We start from the raw sequence: 20,979 nt of genomic DNA, 5'->3' as shown, positions 1-20,979 counted from the left end.
GGGAGGGAAGGAAAGCTCTTGTGGTCCCCAGCTTTTCCAGGGCCTTTCTCCCATGTCCCAGAGGCCCTTCAAGCTGGCTGGAAGCCACCAGCAAATCTATGTTTGACGCAGTGAAGGCATTTGATCACGTCAGTCTTAAAGATGGGGAAAACCCAAACGTGGGGGTCATGCTGAAAACACTAGAAAACAGACAGGCAGCTGCCTAGGAACGCCCCAAGGACCAGGGCCTGAATGGCTGGGGCTCTGCCACGGGCTCAGGATCGGTGTCAGGAGTCCAGTCCCTCCAGCAGCTCGAAACAAGCTGCCTGTGCAAACCACCCCGTGTCACCTTTCTGCTTCCTGGAGCAGCGCGAAACGCAGCCCGCAGAAATCTCCCCTCGCGCCCTGTCCTGCAAATGTTAGTCTGACCCGGGGAACTTCCCCTCCTTCCTGCTTTCCCCCTTCCATCTCTCCCCCAACTTTCCTCCACTTTTTCCTTGTCAGAGTTTCATTTAACACATCCACCCTCTCCTCCCAGCGCGTTGCCTTCTCCTGGGGATGTCCTCTCTGACCACACTAGCCCCATAATGCTGGACTGGGTTGGAGGTGAGGCTGGGAGAGCCTGCCCACCCGCCCACCCATCTCTTCAGATAAACCTGTCTTTCCAGGGAGGGAGAGCAGTATGTGGGAAAGCCGAGAGCCCTGGAACGTGAATTAGCCAGGGAGAGATGAATGTGTGATAGCTTGTACCTGGCAGCTACCAATGGAGCGTGTTAACGCTTTCAGGAGGGGTTTGAGCAGCGCTGGAGCTCGGGCGCTTAACGCAGGGATCCTGCTACCCCAGGCTGTGGTAGGGGTCATCAGGGCACTGCACGGGAGGGACAGGGAGCAACGCAGCGCCTGGGTCCGTCGCAGCAGTGCGTAGGCTGAGGATCTGGCCTCTGGCAGCTTCCTACCTAAGAAGCCAACATTAGGGGATTTTTTTTCCCTGGCTTCCCTGGAAGTCAGTTAAATACTGCAGCTTTAAATAACATGGAGGAGGAGGAAGAGGCTGTCTGCCACTTCTCTCCTCTTCTTGGGGGACTGACTGCACAGAGTCAGGAACGGGGAGTCTGCATGTGCTGATCCCAGCCCTGCCCTGTGTCTTTAGCCAAGTCAAGTTACCTTGCTGCTCTCAGCTTTCCTTTTCGTGCTGATTGATTGTTTCATGCGGCATCACTCAGGTTCAGTCCAGACCTGGGGGATGCAAAGACTCAACCGCACAGGCTGCTCTCATGGCTCACTCTGAGCAGATCCCAGGGTTTATCAGAGTGGCCAGGAATGAAGTGAAGGGGCTGCTTAGTGGAGGGGCTGTTCCCGCAGCTCGAACGCCTTCCATTGTGGGTGCTGGCGGCTGCTGCCCAGCCTGGCTCGATGCCTTGGCCTCTCTTAACCGTGCATTGCAAGGGGCAGAGCCAAAAGCCTATCCACAAGGGGACTCCTCAGGTGTGGGGCTGTCGACGGAGCCCCCCACTTGCAGCCCAGCATGCAGGTGCTGCGGGGTGTATCTGTGCAGCTGAGGGCGGGCAAACCGCCTTCCTTCCTCCCTCCTTCCCACCCCACCCCACGCCCTGGTAGCGCTGCAGGGACTCATCCATTCCCGAGTTACTAATATGCAAATGGGCGCTTTTGCATGGGCCGGGCGCCAGGCTGCTGGGTGTCAGGGCACCCGAGGGAGCCGGAGGTGGGGCGAGGCGTGGCGCGGCGCCGCATGCTCACCTGGCCCTTGCATGGCAACAGGCAATGGAGCTCTAGGTCCCTTCGGGAGCGGACCCACGCCCGGTTTGAGAGGCAGCGGGTGGCAGAGGAGGGAGGGCAAACTGGCAGCCCCTGGCAACCTGGGGCTGACGGCAGGAGGCTGGGCGCACCGCGGATTTCCCTCCACCAGCAGGATGGTGAACCTGGAGTCTGTGCACGCAGGTAAAGGGCACTTGAGGAAGGCTCGGGCTGGAGCTCACCATGTAGCTGAGACCGTGGAGTTGGGGAAGAAATGGGATTGCTCTGATTCCTGTGACCTTTCCTCCCTCCTTTCCCTCCTCTTTTCTCCTGCTGGAGTCAGCTATCACAGCCAGTGCCTGGTTAAGTGCCCATGTTCCTACCTAGGGAATGGATGCTGCCCTGATCCTATTTAGGGGGCTGCCAAGCCATGCCCACAATGTGGGCGCACGACTCACACTGCCAGCCCTAACGTGGGTTGGGGAGCAGAGCGCAGAAGTCTCTTGGGTACCTGGAAAATGGGCGTTTAGTGCCTGACCTGTGGGTCCAGCCATTGGGATAAAGCTGGGAGGGGTGAGAGGGGGTAAATTCCCAGAGGGATGCGGCAAGGGTGGAGGGGGTGGGTGTGTGTGTGTGTGTGTGTGAAAGTGAGAGTGAGATGGGATGTGGGTTGGAAGGAGAAAAGTTAATGACAAAGAGGGAAAAGGAGGGAGAAATGAATGAGGAGGGAGCTGCAGGAGGCTGGGTTGACTGAGGAATGAATGAACAGGGATACTCGGAAAGAGAGAGAGACCCATTCCAGGGGCTCTGACCCAGCTGTACAGCTTAGGTAGTCTCACATCTTCTCTGAGCAGACCTCCCCTCTACAACCAGCTGGGGAACAAGAGCAATCACCGCCAAATCCCTTGGAGCTGTGCTGAGCTCCGGCTCACCCCGACAGAGTGAGTTTAGCTTCTGCCCCCAGCTCAAGCCCCTGTGCTTGAGGGGAAGGATGGCGTCCCTGGGCATGCTGGAGCTGAGGGTGATGCTGGGGTACGGGCGGAGTGGCAGCAGCAGTGAAGGCCAGATCCTGACAGCCCCTTCTGTGGCAGGGGCAGGCAGCGGGATATTGGGGGCACAGGAGCCATGTGCCCTGCTAGTGATCTGTGTCTGGTGCTTTGTGCAGCAGGAGATGCTGCGTGCTGTCCCCAGGTTTGGAGGGGAGGGGGCAGATACATCCATCAGTCTGTCCCAGGCTCATTCCCTTTGTGTACCTATTGGCAAGCTGCAGGTGTTCAGTGGTCCTGCTGAGCAGGGGAGACCTAGGGGTCCGTGCCCAGTGCTCGTAGCCCCTCCGCAGGCCCTGCCTGCATGTGGGCTCACAGGCAGCCTGCAAGGCAAGGCAGAGGCTGCGGCAATGCCATCATCTAATGCAGTGTCAGCCTGCGGCGGGCAGGCAGGGATGGCCAAAGCCTCTGCTCCGTGGCTGAGCTGCAACCTCCCCATGGCTCTGGGGTGCCAGCAGCCCCTCCATGGCCGGCCGGCACCCCACCGAGCAGGCTGGCTCCCAGGGAGGGCAGCTGGGGAGCCCCCGGCACTGCGAGGGCAGCCATGAGGAGAGGCTGCGGGAGGCTCGTGGTCTTGGCTCAGCGTGTGAGCCTGACTAGTCTGAGCACCTGCGATGGGCGTGCTTGTGTGTGGTGTCTCTCGGGGACGCATCCCCCGCAGGCTCCTATCCACCCATCTGCTTCGCTTGTGGGCGACTCTTTCTTCGTGAGAAGATTCCCGAAATCGATACTGTGCCCTCTGTCAAAGCCAGTGGCATCAGTCCCAGGGTGGATTTGGCCAGGAGCTGCGCAGAGCTGGGTGCGCGCTGAGCTTCCATTCTACAAGTCATCCCACCCTGCCTTCTGTCGGAAGGGCCTGAGGTTTAAGCAGCCTTTTTGCAGGGCAGGAGACCAGCCTGGGCCCAAACACTTTTATGTGACAGAGCCCAGCGCTGGGGGGAGGGTGTTTCTTCACCCTTGTGCAAAGGCAGCTCAGCATGTTCGGTCTTGGTGTCCCCAAACAGCGAGGCCTTGCAGCAAGCTGCTTGCAGAGATGTGCTCTGTTTCTCCCCCGGCCGTGCAGAGAAGATGCAGCGTGCCAGGTGGAGGTGGGCTGCTCGGGCCCTGCATGGCCTCCTCCCCTCCGAGAGGGTTTCCCTGCAGCAGCGCGTTATTCCCTGGCGTGTACCACCGCCTCCTCCCCAGGCATTTGGGTATTTCACCTTCCTGCAGCCTCCAGAGGGGCTTGGGCACCTAAAGCGCAGATAATAGGCTCCAGGTAATGGTCCCAGCCAAGCTGAGTTCCCCAACCCCCTCCACCAGCTTTTATTTTTCCTTTTAAAGTCATCGGGCTGGTTTACCCCAGTGCCCATGTCTGAACAGCACTAGGAATAAGGGCTTGGGAAAGCTTTATTTGCTGACACCATTTGTTTCAGCAGAAATATAGATGCAGATATATCCCCAGAGAAGTGTCTGCACTGGTATAGTTTCTTTGGTCTGGGCGAACAAACCAGACTACCCCTACTCCAGGTCTGTTTGCTAACTGAGGTACAGCAGCACATTTTTAATATGGCTCAGGCCACAGTGGCGGCTCCTAATAGGGCTGTGGTTAGGAGTTAGGCAGTCCTAAGTTGCATTATTTTTCCCAGAGATTTTTTTTTACTAGCCTGCTGCTTCTCTGGATATTGCCGACCTAGCAAAGCTGTATGGTGGAGCCTGCATTTAGTTGGACTCGGAGTCTCACAGCCTGTTTTGTCTTGAGATATTTTGTCAGATGGGGCAGGGGGGGGTGTGTTCAAATCCAGATGCATCACTTTGTCCTGGTTTATAGCAGAAGACTCTTGGGGGTCAATAAAAAGGTGTTGCCTTTATCTTGGCTACACTTATATCATGTTAGAAACAAATTCCTCTATATATCTGCTCCACGTTTTCAAGGACCCCTTGGAGGATGACTGCTGCTGCGCTGCTGTCCATAGGTAAACAAAAACTGGCCAGCCCCAAACCACTCAGATCAGTAGGCTTTGATCAAAAGGGTTTTCTTTTTCTTCCTGGTTTGGGTTTCCCCCCCCCCACCAAGATCTTTATACTTTTATTACATTTATGTAATAAAAATGTAATAAATTTATGTAATAAAAATGTAACAAATATGTGTACATTTATGATGGGAATTTGAATCTTTATGAAAATAAAATAATTATTCTCTATGTATGAGAGAATCACAGGGTATCTTGTTATCTCCTGACTCCAGGAGGAGAGAGTTTAACTGATGGATAGCATGTGATATGTAATCAAGCCACAGCTGCAATTCCTCCTTCCCTCCCCGCCCACCCCAGGTTATAAGAGGCAGGGGGCAGAGGGCTCACTCCTGGGAGAGAGCTTCTCATGGTTAGTTGTTGTATCTTCTGTCCTTCAGCTCTGAGCTGCTCTCTCTCTTGCTCTGTGTCCACAAGGGTCTTCTTGGTCTAGGGGATCAGATAATTTTCTTTCACTAACGTGCATTCATTTGTTATTTGGGTGCTCACAATGAAACTTGCATTACTTTTTTTTTTTGCAAATTTGCAGACTTTCTCACTAAAGCAAGCACCAAACTTCCGCATTATTAAAGTTTTTTTTTTTACTCTATTTTATGTGAACTTGGCTTTTTTTTTAAGATACTTTTTGGCAGCAAACGAAACTTTGTGCTTTGTAGATTCCCTAAGTTAGGGTCCCTTGGCAGTATAAGACAAGAAGATGTTTATAGCTGATGATAATTACTCTTCCTGCAGTAGAAATGCTTAGAAGCCTCACTAAATGTTCATGTCTTAATTGCAGCGGGTTTATTTGAAGGGGGTGGGGGGAAATCCCACAACTCTTTTCTCTCTCCTTTTTCCCCTCACTCCTTGATGCAGTTTGAGGAAAGGAAGTTTCTGAAGTATATGAGTGTTTCTGCACTCTGTCTCTGTTGCAAAATTTTGTCTTTTTTTTTTCTTACTTTATTCATTTGCTGAAGAAGAAGTTGCAAACTTTACCCTAAGCAAAGCTGTTAAATTTTGGCCAAAAAGCAGATACTTTGCCATTTGCACACTGGAAGTTTAAACAGGGGAAAAGAAAACCTGAGCAAACAAACAAAAAGGCCTGCCTGCTTTAGTGTGAGTAATAGAGGGAAATAGGTGTAAAAACCTATAGGGTTCTTCTCACCCTTTTGGTTGTTTGGAAATAATACAAGGCATATATAGGGAAGAGGTTTGCATGATGCCTTTAAGAAGGCTTCCACCTGCCTTTTCTACCCCAGCAAAACCACAGCAAACACTGGCCCAGCTTCCACACTGTTGTTATTACCTGATGCAAATGAGGTGACTTCTGTGGCTGGGATTGGCTGCAGGAAGCACATGCAAATCAATTGATTCTTTATAAAAAATTATTATTTTTTTTCCCCAGTTATCCTGGAAAGAGTTAAAATTCCCATGTAAAGGGTAGAAGAGTGTGAGGGGGTGTCCATCTGAATTTGAATAGATACTCTTCCTTCTTTCACTGGTGTGTACTTTGCCCCTTTTAAGGAGGAGATGAGCAATCGAGTGTAAAGTTGACTGTTCCCACCTTTTCTTTCAGCTGTCCCCGAAGGAGAACGTGGCCCCGGGTGTGGTGGCAGCCATCACTTCAAGGGTAAATGACAAATTTATTGGCATTGATAAGGATGGGGTGAAATAAACAGGAGCTTGATGGCAAAGCACTCTTCTTGCTCCGGGGTTGGGGACAGTGCTTTGGGGCAAGACAGCTTCCCCGTGGTTCGTGAGGGGTGTGAGCATGTGTATGTGAGAGAGGGCAGGGTAAATAGTTTGCAAATAGGGATCAGACATATTGAAACAACCTGAGTTCGCAAGGGAGTGAGAGGAGAAGAGGGACTTCTCTTCCCTCCCTGAGAGCATCTTCCTCCGTGTGTGCCTTTCTGAGGCTGGTCCTCCCTGGATGTGCCATGTCCAGCACCAGGCACTGCCCTGGCTGAGCCCTCTGGAGGGACAAGGCAAGGATGGGGGAGAGGAGGGGAAGGCTGGGAGGGATGCCCTGCCTCCACAGGTGTGGTGGAGGCTGGTGTCAAACTGAGAGCCCCACCAGCTGGTGTGGGAAGCCTGCATAAATCTCAGGGGAGAGGCCGGGAGGGCTCCCCGGAGTTAAACAACCCCTCGTACTCTGTGCGGGAGTGACGTGAAAGGTGAGAGCAGAGCAGCAAACTGGGGAGGGGGAAAGGAATGAGGGGGATGCAAAGAGCAACAGGAGGGAAAGTGCATCCTCAAAGCTGATGAATATTCTAGCGACTGTATGTTGAGGAATCAGAAATTTGAAAGTCTGATGGTTTATTATAATTACACATTCATTTGTGCTGTTTAGTGGAAGCCACATGTGCCTGTTGCCTGGGACTGTGACCTGTTATTAAAATCAGTTGTGCCTCCTTTTCCAGAGATCAAGATGAGCGGTGATGCGGCAGATTCCACAGATACCCGGCACGAACCTGACCAGGTGGAGCCAGGTAAGGAGGGTCTGGGGCATGGGGCGCAGGCGAGGGAGCCCGAGGAGGGGAGAGGAAAGAAAAGAAGAGGGGGGCATGGGTGCTGGAAGTTTCTGTCCGTGCTTTCCTTGACTCTTGTTGCTGCTACGCTGTGCTTTTCCAGCCAGCCTGGGAGTTGATCAAGAATGCGCTCTGGGCTAGGATTGCGTTCGTGTCTTTATCAGCACGCAAGAGCCTTCTGTAACAGCAGCGATTCAGTGTGTGTCTCAGTAATGTCCTCTGCAGTTTTAGCATGGAAATACGCTCACGTCTTGCCAAAGGAGTAATGCCATTGAAATAGTCTTGGTCTGCTCAATCGCAAAGAGCCCTTCATTTTATGCAGGGTTTGTGTCAGAAACGTTTCCTTAGACAAAACTCCCAGGGACTAAGCCTTTTTTGGCTATGCATATGTAGAAAAATGGGAGGGACTTTGGGAATAATCAAATCCAGCTGGGTCGTTCCAGTAAAAAATTATTGCTCTTCATCTTGAAGCATGATTGGGTTTCTCATCTCCAATGCTCCCACCTGATGGCTGCTGAGACTTTCGCTGCTCTGTGGCTAGAAGCCCCAGTTTTCCTTGAATATGGAAAGCTGAAGAACAGGGTGATCCTTTTGAAGATGATAGCACTGATTTCTGCCAGGTTACCTACCAACTCCTGCACTGCTGCAAGGTGTGATACACACTAGAAAAATCAGTTTTGTATTTTCTGGCATTACTTCTGACTGCCACTGCCTGCAGTGGGCTTTGAAGGCAAGACCTCCAGGCTGTAATTTCACAAAGGCTCATGGTCAGATTGCTTTTTAGGCAAACAAACAGCAATAAGAAATATTTTTAGCACCCACTAGGTATAACAAATTAAGATTATTAGAAACTGTGAGGCTCATCTATAGACTTAGAAATAAACACCTTTTAAAGCCAAAACTGGTAGAGACAATCTAGAAGAATCATTGTTCTTTGAATAATGAAGAGCCCTAAACTTGAGGTGGGGTGGATGTGTAACAGCAGATTAAAACTTTAAGTGGAATGATTTTACTGTTTCTCTTTTACTTCTGTAATTTGAGAGAACTTAGGAAAAATGAGATCATGGTAAAGCCAGAGAACTCTAGATATGTTTTAATGGAACTAAAACTGACCCTTTATTTACACCTTACATCGAGGACTAGAAATCCTCTGTGCTCTTAGCTATTAGGCTGGGTTATTTGACATAATCTAAGGTACAGATAAAATCTGGTTCTATTTGCGTCCGTGAACTCTGATTGACTTTGGTCAGGTCAGCTTCTTCTGCGGGCTTTCAGATGACCTCAATTTTTTTTTTGAGATAAATGTTGAGAAGCCGCCTAGCAATAAACATGTCCCCAACTTCCCAAGCCCTTTCAAAAAACCCGGTAGCTGTTACAGTGCCTTAAACTGGGAATCGGGGTCTCCTGAAATGTTGCGTGCATCTTGGCACGCAGAGCTGATGGATAGCACAGGCGAATGAAGGTTAAGGAAAGCTGTATTATTAGGAGAGGCTGTATTTGGGTTTGGTATTGGCTGTTACTAGATGCAGTGGGAGACTCTGGCTGCTGATGTTGTAGTCAGTAGTGTTAAATAGGTGAGAAGCTGGCACCGCAGTTGATTGGATAAAATACGTTTTTCAGCTTAAGCTTCCCAGACAGCCGTTAGCGTTAGCACCTCTTTCTAGTGGTAATTGAGAAAAGAAAGCAGAGAAGTTAAGTCAATTTGTTTTAAAATAACAAAAATGTTTGCAGCAGCATTATCTCTGCTCTAGGAGCCTTCAAATCAAGCAGGGAAATCAGAACAAGTAAATCTCCTTCATTTGCAAAAGAGTGACACTTCCCTGCGGACTGATACAAGGAACCTGTTTAAATTATTCTTTTTCCTAATGCCGTCCCCCTGACTGGTTGATCTGTTCAGGATCTTCAGAGATCACCACGCCAGCCTTGGCTGTGATGAGAGACGCTGCAGTGAGTTTAGGAGCTTGTGGTGGGACACTCCAGCCAAGAGCCCCAACCCCTGCTGCGGGGGGATCCCACGCTCTTGCTCTGCTTCAGGGGGTGTAACCTGGCACATCACCGCGCTGGCAGTCCGAGGGTCTGCCTCGATGCTTTACCTAAAACCTCCGCGCATCTTCCTTGGGTTTTTTGTTCCCTCTTTACGACCATTCTGTTTATAAACAACAAAGCTCTTTGTACTGAACTTCCCTGGAAGTTTTTATTTTCCCATATGCACATTGTTAGAGAAATATTTACTGCAACACCTAATAGTTTAGTGTTTTGTTTACTAGCTTCGTGTGGGAAAAATCTGTTTTCCAATGACTCATTAATTGAAGACCCATTTCCTAATGAATTGGACCAATCCACACAGCTCCCCAGGAATCTCTGCCCCCAAAGGAGAGGGCAGTTACCAAGCTAGAGATATTATAGCTTATAAAGAATGGAAATCCTTCTAGGTGCATATTTACAAAGGCCTTTCATCACTAAAAGATGTAGATTGGCTCCAAGAAGAATTAAAAAAAAAATACTGGAGGGAGCTGGGTGCCAAAATGCTTCTGTAAACCAAGCCCTTGATCTAAAACTGATGCCTAAAGATCTGATGGGAAGTGTCAGTAGCAGAAGCATAATCTCATCCTTTCATATCTCTGCCAGCTCTAGGCTTAGAGGGGAAAAAAGGGTAATTTGGGGCATTGTTTTACTTTGAAAGTGTTCAAAATAATCGCGGGGCTTTTTCTTTTTTGAGAAAATTGTTCAAATTGTTCACCTTTCATAGGAGGTTAAGAAAGGTAAGCTTTTTTTTTCTTTTTCATCTGCACCAATTTTATAGAAAACGCTTCAAAGCTTTTTTAGTAATACGTTCTCCGAAAACCCATGTTTATTTGATTCCACCCCTCCATTTCTACTGGCTGTAGTGAAATTTCACCATTTTACAAAAAGCTGTGATTAAAAAAAAAAAATTTATAAGGCATATCACCTACCCTGCCCAGTTCTGTGAATTTTAAGCCTTCCTTTAACTCTGCCTTTTTTATCATGCTATGTGTGTGAGGGGGGAGAGGGAAATAGGCACGAGTTTCTCCCATGAGGGCCGTGGGTTGGACTGCCGTGCCCCATCGCCCAGGAGCTGTGCAGGTCAGCCCCAGCCCGAGCACCGGGACTTCTCTCCAGTCTGAGGGTCCTCTCTACCCTTTCCTGAGTGATGCCAGCGCGGTTTAACGCCTGGCGTGCGGCGGCCGTGGCTGGGCTCGCAGGCAGTCCCGCTGACTCCATGGGGGGTAATGACAAGCGTGAGTTTGATGCCTGGCTGTAAGCTCTTTTCATCTTTTTAAACTGATGAAAGCCATGCCAGCAAGTTCTGGGTTGATTTTTTTTTTTTTTATGGGAACTGTGGGGGCTTGGCACTGCAGAGTGTCGCCCCTGGTCTTCAAGCCGAGAGGCAGAGATCTCCCCCTTCTTGTGGTTTATCTAAGCCCTCTGTATCTGATGCAACAAAATGCTGAGGTGGGACTTGCCTCTGTCTGTCTGTTTGTTTGTGTCAGACACTTGTTCCCCGTTTATCTGCTTGATCAAAACAGGTTACACCAAGCAAAGCTACTTCCCTTTGATTTCATCTGTTGAGGCTATGGGGGGGAAGCCAAAGCTTTAACAAAAGGGTGATAGGGAAGCTCTTCAAACACAACCATGGGTAACTGAATAGCTGCAGGCGCTCCGAGCATCTTCCCTCCCCACCCTGTAACACGGGGAACTGGCCAGCCTGCCAGGAGCCCAGGGCGGGGTGCGCGATGGGCACCCCAGCACACGGGGAGAGGAGCTGGGGTGTGTGCGTGTGGGTGCGATACAGGACAGCCCTACGGCCTTATCGCTGCCTCGGGAGCAGCTGGTATCGCTCCCTGGAACGGCAGTGGTTGGCTGACCCGGCAGCTTCGCCCAGCTGTGTTGGGTCTGGGATCTGGAAGAGCAGCAGCCAGGTAGAGGAGCGCGGTTTCGTGGGGAGGGCACACGCAGCCAGAAAGCTGGGCGCTTGGCCTGCTTCTGCCTCTGGTGGCAATGGCAGCAGGGTTATCTAACCCTGACAGCTTGGGTAACCTATCTGGCTGCATTAGGAAGCAATAAAGCAGGTATCTTCTCTCTAAGGGTAAGAAAGACCCTTTCCTTTAAACTCCAAGAAAACAAAAGGGGTAAGGAGCTATGATGCATCTGCTCCTATGGTCTTGCAAAGTGTCCCTTTTGCAGGGATGCTCCTTTGAATGTCATTCTTCTACCCCTGCATCCTCAACTTCAGCCAGCTTGTGCATGTGGAAGGCTGCCAGCATGAGACACCTTCCTTTGCTGCTGCTGCAAGACACCTAAGGTCCCCTGGCGGTGGAGGCAAGAAAGCAAGGGCAGCTCTGAAACTGGGAACCAAAATTTCCCATGAAAGCAAAAGATCTCCCCAGTACTCTGGCCTCTATGTCAGTTCATTTTGCATTAAATCCATATCAGGGCAGAAGGAGAAACAGAGACCGTGTCTCAGTCTGCCTCTCTGCCACACACTCCCTGTACAAACTTAATTAAGTCTCTCTGTTCTTCAGCTCCAAAGTGAGGGTCCTGATATTTTCTCCCACCTCTTTGCTAGGGTGTAAGCTCTTTAATGCAGGGGCTGCTCTCTCCAGGGATGGGTGCAGCTCCCAGCAGAATGGAGCCCTGATCTCTTCTGGGCTCTGTTTGGGAAGGCTGTTTATTGTATTCCATCCATAGGTGTTTGGGTAGGGTCTCTCAAACGTGATGGCTCATGCTGGAATAGAGTATGGAGGCTCTGACCTCTGCATCAGCTTCTAACTCGGGCGAAAGGAAACGTGCACAAGCAAGAGATGTCAGATTGAACAGTGCAATGGCTTGTGTGAGATGAGTTGGTGGGTGCTCAGGCTACGCTGCTCGGTGCACGGGGCGCTCCGTGTTGCGCTCAGCAGGCAAGCTAAGGGATGCACAGTCTGAGCTTTTTTCTTTTGCCTTTTGTTGTTACTTCTTCAGATCGGGCTGGAAACAGACTGCCAGGCCAGAGTCTTTTGAGGAAACTTGGCCTTCCCTGGCCCCCACGTTGAGCCTAGTCCTTGGCTACGCCTTTGCTCTCCAAGGCTAGCTCTCCCTCGTGAAACTTTCCTCAAAGCCTCCAGGATTTCTCTTGTCTCTTCCCCCTGCAGCCACGAACAGCCCCAGGACAAGTCCCGAATAAATAAAAGCAGCAGCAGTTGGGCTGGAAACAGCTGGTTGCTATGGCAATTGGGCCTGCTCAGGATTTGCATAAGGCTGATGATTTTCATAGCACAGCCACATTTAAGGCAAGCAAGAGAAATTTCCATATTCCCAGCTCCGAGTCAGTTGGGGCGTGGGGGAGGCCAGGAGGGGGATATTTGAAATTCAAATGAAGGTGATTAGGGTTTGAGGTTGGGTTATTTTATTTTTTTTCTTAAACGTCCCATTATGGAAGAGGATAAAAAAGGACGGGGAGGGGAAAGGGGAACAAAAGGCTGGTTTGACTTGAATTAGAGGGGCAAAGGAAGAGCTGGTCTGATCTGCCTCTTGCCTCTGGTCTAAGAGAAGAGACTTGCCCTCTCCCAGCACCTGCAGGTGAAATGTTTTCCGTGGGAACAACTGCTGCCCTCGGGTTTCCTTCTGGAAACTGCCCCAGTCTCCCACACTCGCTGTCCTGCTTTCTCCCCCTGCTCCCTGCCCCACACGAAGGGTATATTGCACTCAGAGCTGCAGTGGGACTAAAAGATGGGATTTCTTTGAGGCATTGCTGACAAAGGAAAGATGTTTCTATAACCCAGGGGTTTCCACACAAATGAAACACACGAATCTTCAGTGAAAGCTTCCCCTGGAGTCTGTAACCACCTGACTGAGTCAGCACAGATTCACTTTTCTTGCTAACCAGCCTTAACTTTCCCATGGAGATGCTCCGATGCCCCGGTTTGGTCTGTTTGTGTCTTCAGAGCCAACAGTTAACATGAAAACTGCAGCGCTTTCTGGCTGCCCTGAAAACTCCCCATCCTGTTCACACTTTCCCCTGCTCCCTTTAAAAAGCACTTCTTAAGGTAAGCCTTGGGAACAGCGAGCATCCCAGCAGGGCACGTGAGGACCCAGGGAACTGACTGGTGTCTGCTCAGCTTCAGTTTCAGCTCCCCAGTGCCACTGGACACAGCTGCAGGGAATCAGGGGTAGCCACTAAAATGGAGAGAAAGTGATTTAAGTGGGCTGTTACTACCCAGGGCTATTCCTGCTAGTTCTGGAGAAGCTGCTGATCTGACTGCTGGCAACAGTGGCGTGAGGGCTATCGCTTGGTATTTGCTTGAGTCTCCGAAGTGAATTGAAATCCTGAGGGGTGTATTTGATGCTGAATATCTTTTTTTGCTTAATAGAACCACATCCTTCTCAGTGCAGGTGAGCATTTTGCTTCATTTACAGCATGTGGGTCAAGTATTGCTTATAGTAATAATTGTTGCCACTCTTTTCTTTACCTGCTCTTGGGTAATCCTGTAACTTCACAAGTTGTTTGTGAGAGATTTGATTCTTGTCTCAGTTGATGTGAACAAGTTAATTTCTCAGCTTCTAGAAAATGCACATTGAAAGGCACTCTGCATCTGGCCTGCTTTGTCAATCTCCAATGGCATTGTGCTTTGTTAACTGGAGTGCTAAAATCTTCAGGGATAGGTGAGATTAATCTTAATTTTAAATATTCAATACTTTGAGGCTGAAGTCTGACCTACTCACCCCAGGCTCCTTGTACCGTCAATGATGAAAATAGGTATCTCCAGAAGGTGATTCATCTCTCTGCCATCTATCTCGGGGGTGAAATGAATTGCCCTCTGGAAGCGCCTGCTTCCTCTCCATGGCTGTGAAGGGAGCCTACAGCGGTTGGCTCAGAATTAGACACCTAAAAGTTAGACATCTAAGCCCAGGCAGCTGAATCCCCTGCCTGGTGTCTGCCTGGCACTATTCCTCCATCCCCGTTCAGCTGTTCTGAATTTCCCTCCCAAATGCAAGTGGCAAAAAACTGATTCCCTGTGGGAATTCCCCAACACCTGTTAAAAGATTGAAATCACCCTCTAATTCCCTGTCCCTTCTGCGCAGCTGAGATCAAACTGTGAGGTGAATTAGGTGTGTCGCTGGGTGGGAAGGGGGATGAGGTTAGCCTTCGGGTTGCAGCCCTGTTTTTGTTGTTGGGTGAAAAGCCAGGGGCAGCTGTCACTCCTCGTAGGTGACATCTGCATGTGTTTGCCTTGTGAAGATGAAGGCACACTGCAATCTTGACTTTCTTTTTCTCCCATTACGGCGCTTTTATCCTCAAGTGCTGGACTGGCTCGGTGGCTCCCAGTGGGAATCGTGTTGGTTCTGATAGAGTGCTTGTCTTTGGTTTTCAGAGCAAACGCCGCGTTCCAGGCGGGGGGAACAGCAGCGGGTGGGGGGAAGCTGTCCGGAACTGTTCCGCTGCTCCCATCCCCAGAGAAACCTCCCCAGGCAAACTCGCACCAGATCTGATGCCAGCGCTATGCAAAACATCTGCCAGGTGAACCAAGGAGAGCAGCGCAGTCCTTGTCTGCTGTGCTGCAGGGAGCCAGCTGAGCTTATCGCTGCCTTTTTCCCTCTGTCCGGAACACCCAGAAAGAGGGGAATGAAGGCTTGTTTGATGGGGAAGCTCCTGGGAACTGTAGTGCAAGGGGCTCAAAGCAATCTTTCTCCATTTAAATCCCAGGACTTCCCCAGTTTGATGCAATTTAAGGAGGGGAGGACTGTGTCTAGCAGATGCTGGAGACTTGGGATCCCATTGTGTCTGGCTGGTGTAGCGAGAGGCAAGTTGTTGGCTGGTGTGAAGCTCCATTAAAATTAGTGGAGTTCTGGCAGTTTGCAGCAGCTGAGAATCTGCTGCCACTTACACTTTTCTTTCTTTTTATCTCCTGGAGCTAGAAAAGATTAAATCTTAAGTTCAGATCCTCTTCGTTTGAACAGCCCGTTCCTTTAAGGAGAGAAAGGACTAGTTCAGCGTGAGGCCTGATGTTGATAGAAACTGTGAGGAAACTGACTCTATTTTTAAAATATTTGTAAAAAAGTTACTGATTTAACTGAAAGAGGAGAGTCGTTATCCCTACCACACCCAAACCTTCCCTTGCAGCTGGAATCATTTTAATTTCACTCAAACACAAGCTTTTACTGAAATAGAAAAAGATGAGATTTGTTTGCAAATAAATCTGTGCACAAACACTCGCTGGTCCTGCTGAAAAGTTGAAGAGATTTGTGTATCCAGCTCCCATTTACATAACCACTGGGAGTAGAAATCACCTCGCCCAGTTTTAAATATCTCACTCTTGGACATCTAAGTCTGAAGAAGTTGCCCCCGGGTTCCTTTGTAGTCAATAAAGAGAAATGCACATCTCCAGAGGGCCATTCATCTCAAGATAGGCGTCTAAGATAGGTCAGATGAATGGCCTCTGGAGGTGCTTATTTCTCCTCGCTGTCTACCAAGACAGCCTGAGGCAGTTATCTCAGACTTAGACACCCCAGCTATGACTGAGTTAATGTCAATCTCCATGCGTACTTGCAGTATGCTCCACTGTCACAAAATACCCAGCTGAGGTGCTCCCGAACACCCCTGTTGATCTGTGGTGGGACGTGCAAGAGAACAGAGGGTAGGACTTGGAGAAAGCTGTGTTTGACCTTGTAGGAGAGGAAGGGAAAAAGAAAGGTAGAAGTCTGTCAGCTGCACGTGCTTGTGCAGGGAGGAAAAAGTGAGAGATGGGAAGCTTGGAAGCGGAGTAAAGAATGTGCTGGAGAACTTGGGCCTGGTGATAGTGACGTGGATTGAAACTCTGTTCCAGCTGTGCACCTCAAGTTCCAAGTTTTGGGGTGTACGATAGTGACTCAGAGCCATCATCACTGCGACCTAGGGATTTCCCTCAAGGTCTTTGAATCTTGCCTCATCAGCCTGCTGCATTTGAACGTGAGCGAAACTCTTGTATCCAAGAAACCAGAGGATTACCTTTTCCTTCCTGTTCTATTTTAGCAACTGGGAACTTTATTTCCTCCTTCACTCCTCCTTGCCTTTCTTCCCTTTAGCTACTGCCTTTAGATTGCATCAACCCCCCGTGGCTTTCAAAGGTAGAAACTGCAGGCCTTGAAGATCCTCACACAATCCTGCTCAGGTGTGTGGATACTGATTGCGATCATCTATTAACACTATCAGCATTCCCATCGTTATATGTGCAGTTGTTGGCTCTTGGGGCGTAGAGCTGGAACGCAATGAATGAACAAATTCCTCAGGCAGGAGCAGCTGGAGAGAGGTGGTCAGGGAGCAGATGGTTACGGCGAGAGGCACGGGAGCACGGAAGCACGTGGCAAGTTGAAGGTTGCAGCAGAGTAGGGAATTACATGGAAGAAGATAAAGACCTGAGATTGGAAAGAGCAAAAGCTTTGAGGAGCAGGTTGGGAGGAAGACAGGAAGTCAGGGCAGGCTCTAGCACAGCAGAAATGCAGACAGGCTGGGGGAGAGGGTGCAGAGCTGGATCTGGATTCAGTTGCAGTCAGTGAGAAGATAGAGGAGATTTCAGAGCTGGGGGGCTGTTCTGCTGAGAAATGGTGCTCTGGTATTGTTTGATAATGAAGACCTATGGCTCAGCCTAACAAGCACAAAGGCAGCTCAGTTTCCACAGTCAATGCTGTTAATGTGTTGCAGATTAAATCTCCAGAGCATTTTCTAGATAGCAGAAAACAGGGTGCCATGAAATTGTTATCATTGACTCTAAAATATTTTGCTATCTATGAATATTTGTACCAAGTACGCTCCCCCTGAGGATCTCAAGAACCATGCTGATTCACCTGGGAATATTACGTGTATGGTGCAAGCTGAAAAACTGCATGCTCGGTTAGGGTAGAGGCTCGTTCAGTTGAAGAAAGCAAGTCAGTGGGAGAGTTGGACTTGCACTCCTGCCCGCACAGCCTCTCTTAACATCTTTCCAACTTTTTGCAAGAGAGAGATGAAATACTGAAAAACATGATGTGTTGGAGCTTGATCAGATCACAGGGTACAGGCTATGCTTTATGGGGAACGTTATACTGGAAAAAACAGGAGGAGGAGGAGGCCCTAGGGGCTTGCGCCGGTGGGATGTGAACAATTTAAGACTATTTATCACAAACTCAGTTGGACTGGAAGAGAATGACTTAGGGAATGGATTGCAAAGGGAAGGGGTTTCTTGGGGTTGCCTTTGCAACTAAAGAAGCTTCATGGAATCCCTTAAAGCATTCGTATCTGTGGAGCGTACAACCTTTCCTCTGTGATGTTCTTGATGAATTTGGCAGGTGTGATGGGGGGAGAATGTTTATCATCAAAGGGGAATGAGTGAGGGCCTGTGCGGTACCTTCAGGCTGAAACCTGTCTGATTTTCCCCCTGTGCCTGCCAATCTCTTTTGGAATCAAGGAGACGCCTCTTGAGCACAACCCCACGGCACCCTCTGTTCCTTTAGATATCCTGTAATTACTCAGTGCCACATGGGTTCCTGAAGATCCCTGGTTAACAGCCTCGGCCACCTGTTTGCTAGCCTCTCCCACAGTTAGTTCTCGCTTAATGTACAGTGCCTTGGTCCTGGATTTCCCTGGAGATTTGTAACGTCCTCCAGCTCACCTCTGCTGGAATCTCCCTTGCAGTCAGTGAGTTTTCCCCCACCCTTGCTGCTTGGCCAGGTATCTCCCAGGCAGAAGCACTTCTGTTATACTTCAGCAAAGGCTGATACCACCAAACATTGCAAAAGCTGCCTTCGTACTTCCATTTCTGCATTCACATTGACTCTACCTTCCTCCTCCTCTCCTTGCTCTTTTAGTAAACTGAGCTGAGCGAGCAGCATGTCTTTGGTTATGTGCATTCTAAGTTCTGGAAAGTTTGCATCAATGCTGACTGTCATTAATACCGAGATACTTTTCTGTTTGTTTCGTTGTAGGAAATGAACAGAATGGGCTGGACTTTAACAGGCAGGTAAGACACTCCCTGGGTTACCAGGTATTCTCCTGCTTTCTTGAATTACTGTTTTTTAATTGCTCATCTTGCTGAGTCCCAGGCAGCTACTGCTAAGAGATAAAAACTGTTAGGTCAGAAGCTACCATTAAACAGACCACATAAGTTCTTCCCAGTTCCCCTTGTGGGATAGAATGACAGATTAAACTTCTGGTTTCCAGGCTTTCCTATTTCATAGAAGTTCAGTTAATTATAGAGTTTCTTTAAATCACCATTTGCTTGAGGCTTTTTCTGGCTTTTTAATTTTTCCCATTGTCATTTAGAAGCGAAAGGGACCTCAGTTACACTGGTAAATGTGCAAATCCCACCCCAAAGCCCCATGCATTTCTGCTGCTTGTGACACTGGCGCTGAAAGCACTGTGGTATGCAAGTCTAAGAGCATGGGGCTGACTCACAAGAGTATCAGCAAGGCCTGAAGATGAGGTGGTTTGAGGTCTTGGAGTGCGTAGGTCAAGACCAGGCCTGCCTACAATGGCAGATTCTTCTTTGGAAGACAGTGGGAAGGGACAGCAGACAAAAGCAAGTGCTTCTTGCAGGGCAAGCAAGCCCTAATTGCAAATTAACACATGAGGGACCGTTGTCTTTGCTGTGTTTGCTGTTATCCTCCTGCTTCATGCAGCTGAAAGCAACCCCTGTCTCACTGGGTGCCTGGAGGTTTTCATATGTGGCTCTAAGAAATGCCCACATTTCACATCAGAATTGCAAGGGGAGGAAGGTGATAGCCCTCTGGAGAGTGTAGGTCTTGAATCTGTGCAGACACATGAGAAAATGCCTCTGAGTCCAGAGCTAAGGACTCCTGTGACCATCAGTGGAGCTGGACTCAGACCTTGTAAAGAAGAAGAGGAGGTCTAGAGAGCTAACCCACTGACCTGCTGCAGGACTCCAGGGGCTGGCCGGGGAGCTGGAGGGAGGAAAGCAAAAGGGGCTGTAACTCCACGGGCAGTCACTAGCGTTTGAAATAGATGTTGGCACTCTTAACTGTACAGCAACCTACCTGCTTCCAACCGTGAATTCCTGGAGTTCAAGGGTTGCGATCCTTTGCAAAGGCTTCCTGCTAGCAGCAGGTGGGCAGCTGAAGCTGCTTGCCGTGACTTTTCTGTCCTTCGATCTTGCCTTGGTGGCTCTGGTCTGACAGATGTCAGCAAGCTGCTGTTTGTTTGTTTGGTTTGGCTGCTCTGGTTTTGGGTGGGTCGTAACTTCCTATCAAAGGTGTCTTAACACGTTCAGCCATCTTCCAGGTTTTTGGAATACCCAGCTGAAAACAAAAAGTCTTGTGTCTCCAGCTCTGTGGATTGCAGAGCCCAAAGCACAGGCTTTCTACACGCCAAGAGAAGAATCCAATCTGCTTATAACTAGTGATAAAAGAAAATTCCCTCAAGATAGAAATAAGCTATGAAAGTACAAGATCGTTACATGTTGCAAACTTTTCCTATGGCAACACCACAAAGATGTTAGAACTGGAAGCTGGGCTGAGGTTAATCAAGGAAACGTTATTGGCTGTGGTGAAGCAGTGCTGATTTACACCCACTGATGATTTGACCCATCATCTTTAACGTCCTAGTCCTCTGCATGTCGTTGAATAAGTGGATGCTGCTAAAGTTGTGGGGGCAGAGCGCCTTGCCGTCTGTAGGATTTGGGCCAGAGTCTGCTTTACAGAAATGTCCTCCCAAAAAGAGATTGTGGTTTTAGGACTGTCTGTTGTAGCATTTACTTCCCACTTCTGTTTTTCCCCTTCTATCAAAGGGGTACTGCAAGATCCCTTTCATTTTTGCCAGCATGTCTGTTTGTGTAAGTGAGTAGCAAACCTGACTGAGGGCTTATCAAGGTTTAAAAAGCAAAAGCCTGTGAACAAGCTAATTTTAATGTTTCTTTTTTAATCTAGTGTGATTCCCCAGAACCTAGGTAGTGTCCACGGCAGGGGTTTTGCAGTGATGTCAGGGATGTGGTTGTAACAGTCCATGCGAGTGGACACAGGCGTGTGCAAATGGCACTTTGTCTCCCTCTCTTGGCCCTCTCAAGGCCATGTGTGCACTTGAGCCGTTATTGTTGTTGTCATTTTAAATGAGAATGAGCCCAAATGCACACGGGTTGTGCATTCACGTTTCAGGTTGACCTCGGCTATTGGTGAATTCATCTTCATTTCAGCAAATAGATTTCAAATGATGAGAAAAAGGAAGAAGGGAGATATGAAAATATCAAAGTGTTTTCATGTAAAATCAGGTGCTGAGCTCTTTCATTAGGGTGGAGGTTGGTGGGTTTTTTAATTTTGGTTTGGGGTTTGAGGTTGGTTTTGGGTGGCTTTTTTTTTTTTGTTACCTTGCAATTCAAGTTTTCAAACTGAAGCCAGAGAAGTATGGTTTGAAACCCAGCTCCAAACCGAATGCAAGAGCTGCTGAGTTCTCTTTGACTTTATTTGGAGTGCTGGGCGCTAATCGCTTTGAAGATCATAAATCTCACATCATTTAAGCCTCTCCCCCAGTCTTTGTAGATGGCCTACATTTCAGGTCTGTTTCCCTCCCGTGTTATGCTCCAGGCGGGAAGAGAAGGGTGGAGTGACCTGGTTAGACCCCTTACTTGCCTACCAATTCCCTGCTGTGGCTGCTCTCACCCTGCAAACAGGGAGGAGGGAAACTCTTGTGGAGTTTGAGGTTTTCTCGCAGTTTGT

At 49.1% G+C, this 20,979-nt stretch overlaps 1 protein-coding gene across 1 annotated transcript in view; it reads left to right on the top strand.

Moving 5' to 3' along the window:
- Window positions 1–1,651: 1,651 nt before the first annotated feature.
- POU2F3 (POU class 2 homeobox 3) overlaps window positions 1,652–20,979 on the top strand; it is a 40,566-nt gene continuing 21,238 nt past the window's right edge. The window contains 5 exon segments of the mRNA XM_068418364.1: window positions 1,652–1,741; window positions 1,743–1,938; window positions 6,348–6,401; window positions 7,195–7,263; window positions 18,241–18,275. Of these exon segments, the coding sequence (XP_068274465.1) occupies window positions 1,652–1,741; window positions 1,743–1,938; window positions 6,348–6,401; window positions 7,195–7,263; window positions 18,241–18,275 (444 nt within the window).

Source organism: Nyctibius grandis, chromosome 25 (genome assembly GCF_013368605.1).
Source record: "Nyctibius grandis isolate bNycGra1 chromosome 25, bNycGra1.pri, whole genome shotgun sequence".
Classification (NCBI taxonomy): domain Eukaryota; kingdom Metazoa; phylum Chordata; class Aves; order Nyctibiiformes; family Nyctibiidae; genus Nyctibius; species Nyctibius grandis.
The sequence above is the reverse complement of the archived record's forward strand: the minus strand, read 5'-3'. Positions and strand labels throughout refer to the sequence as shown.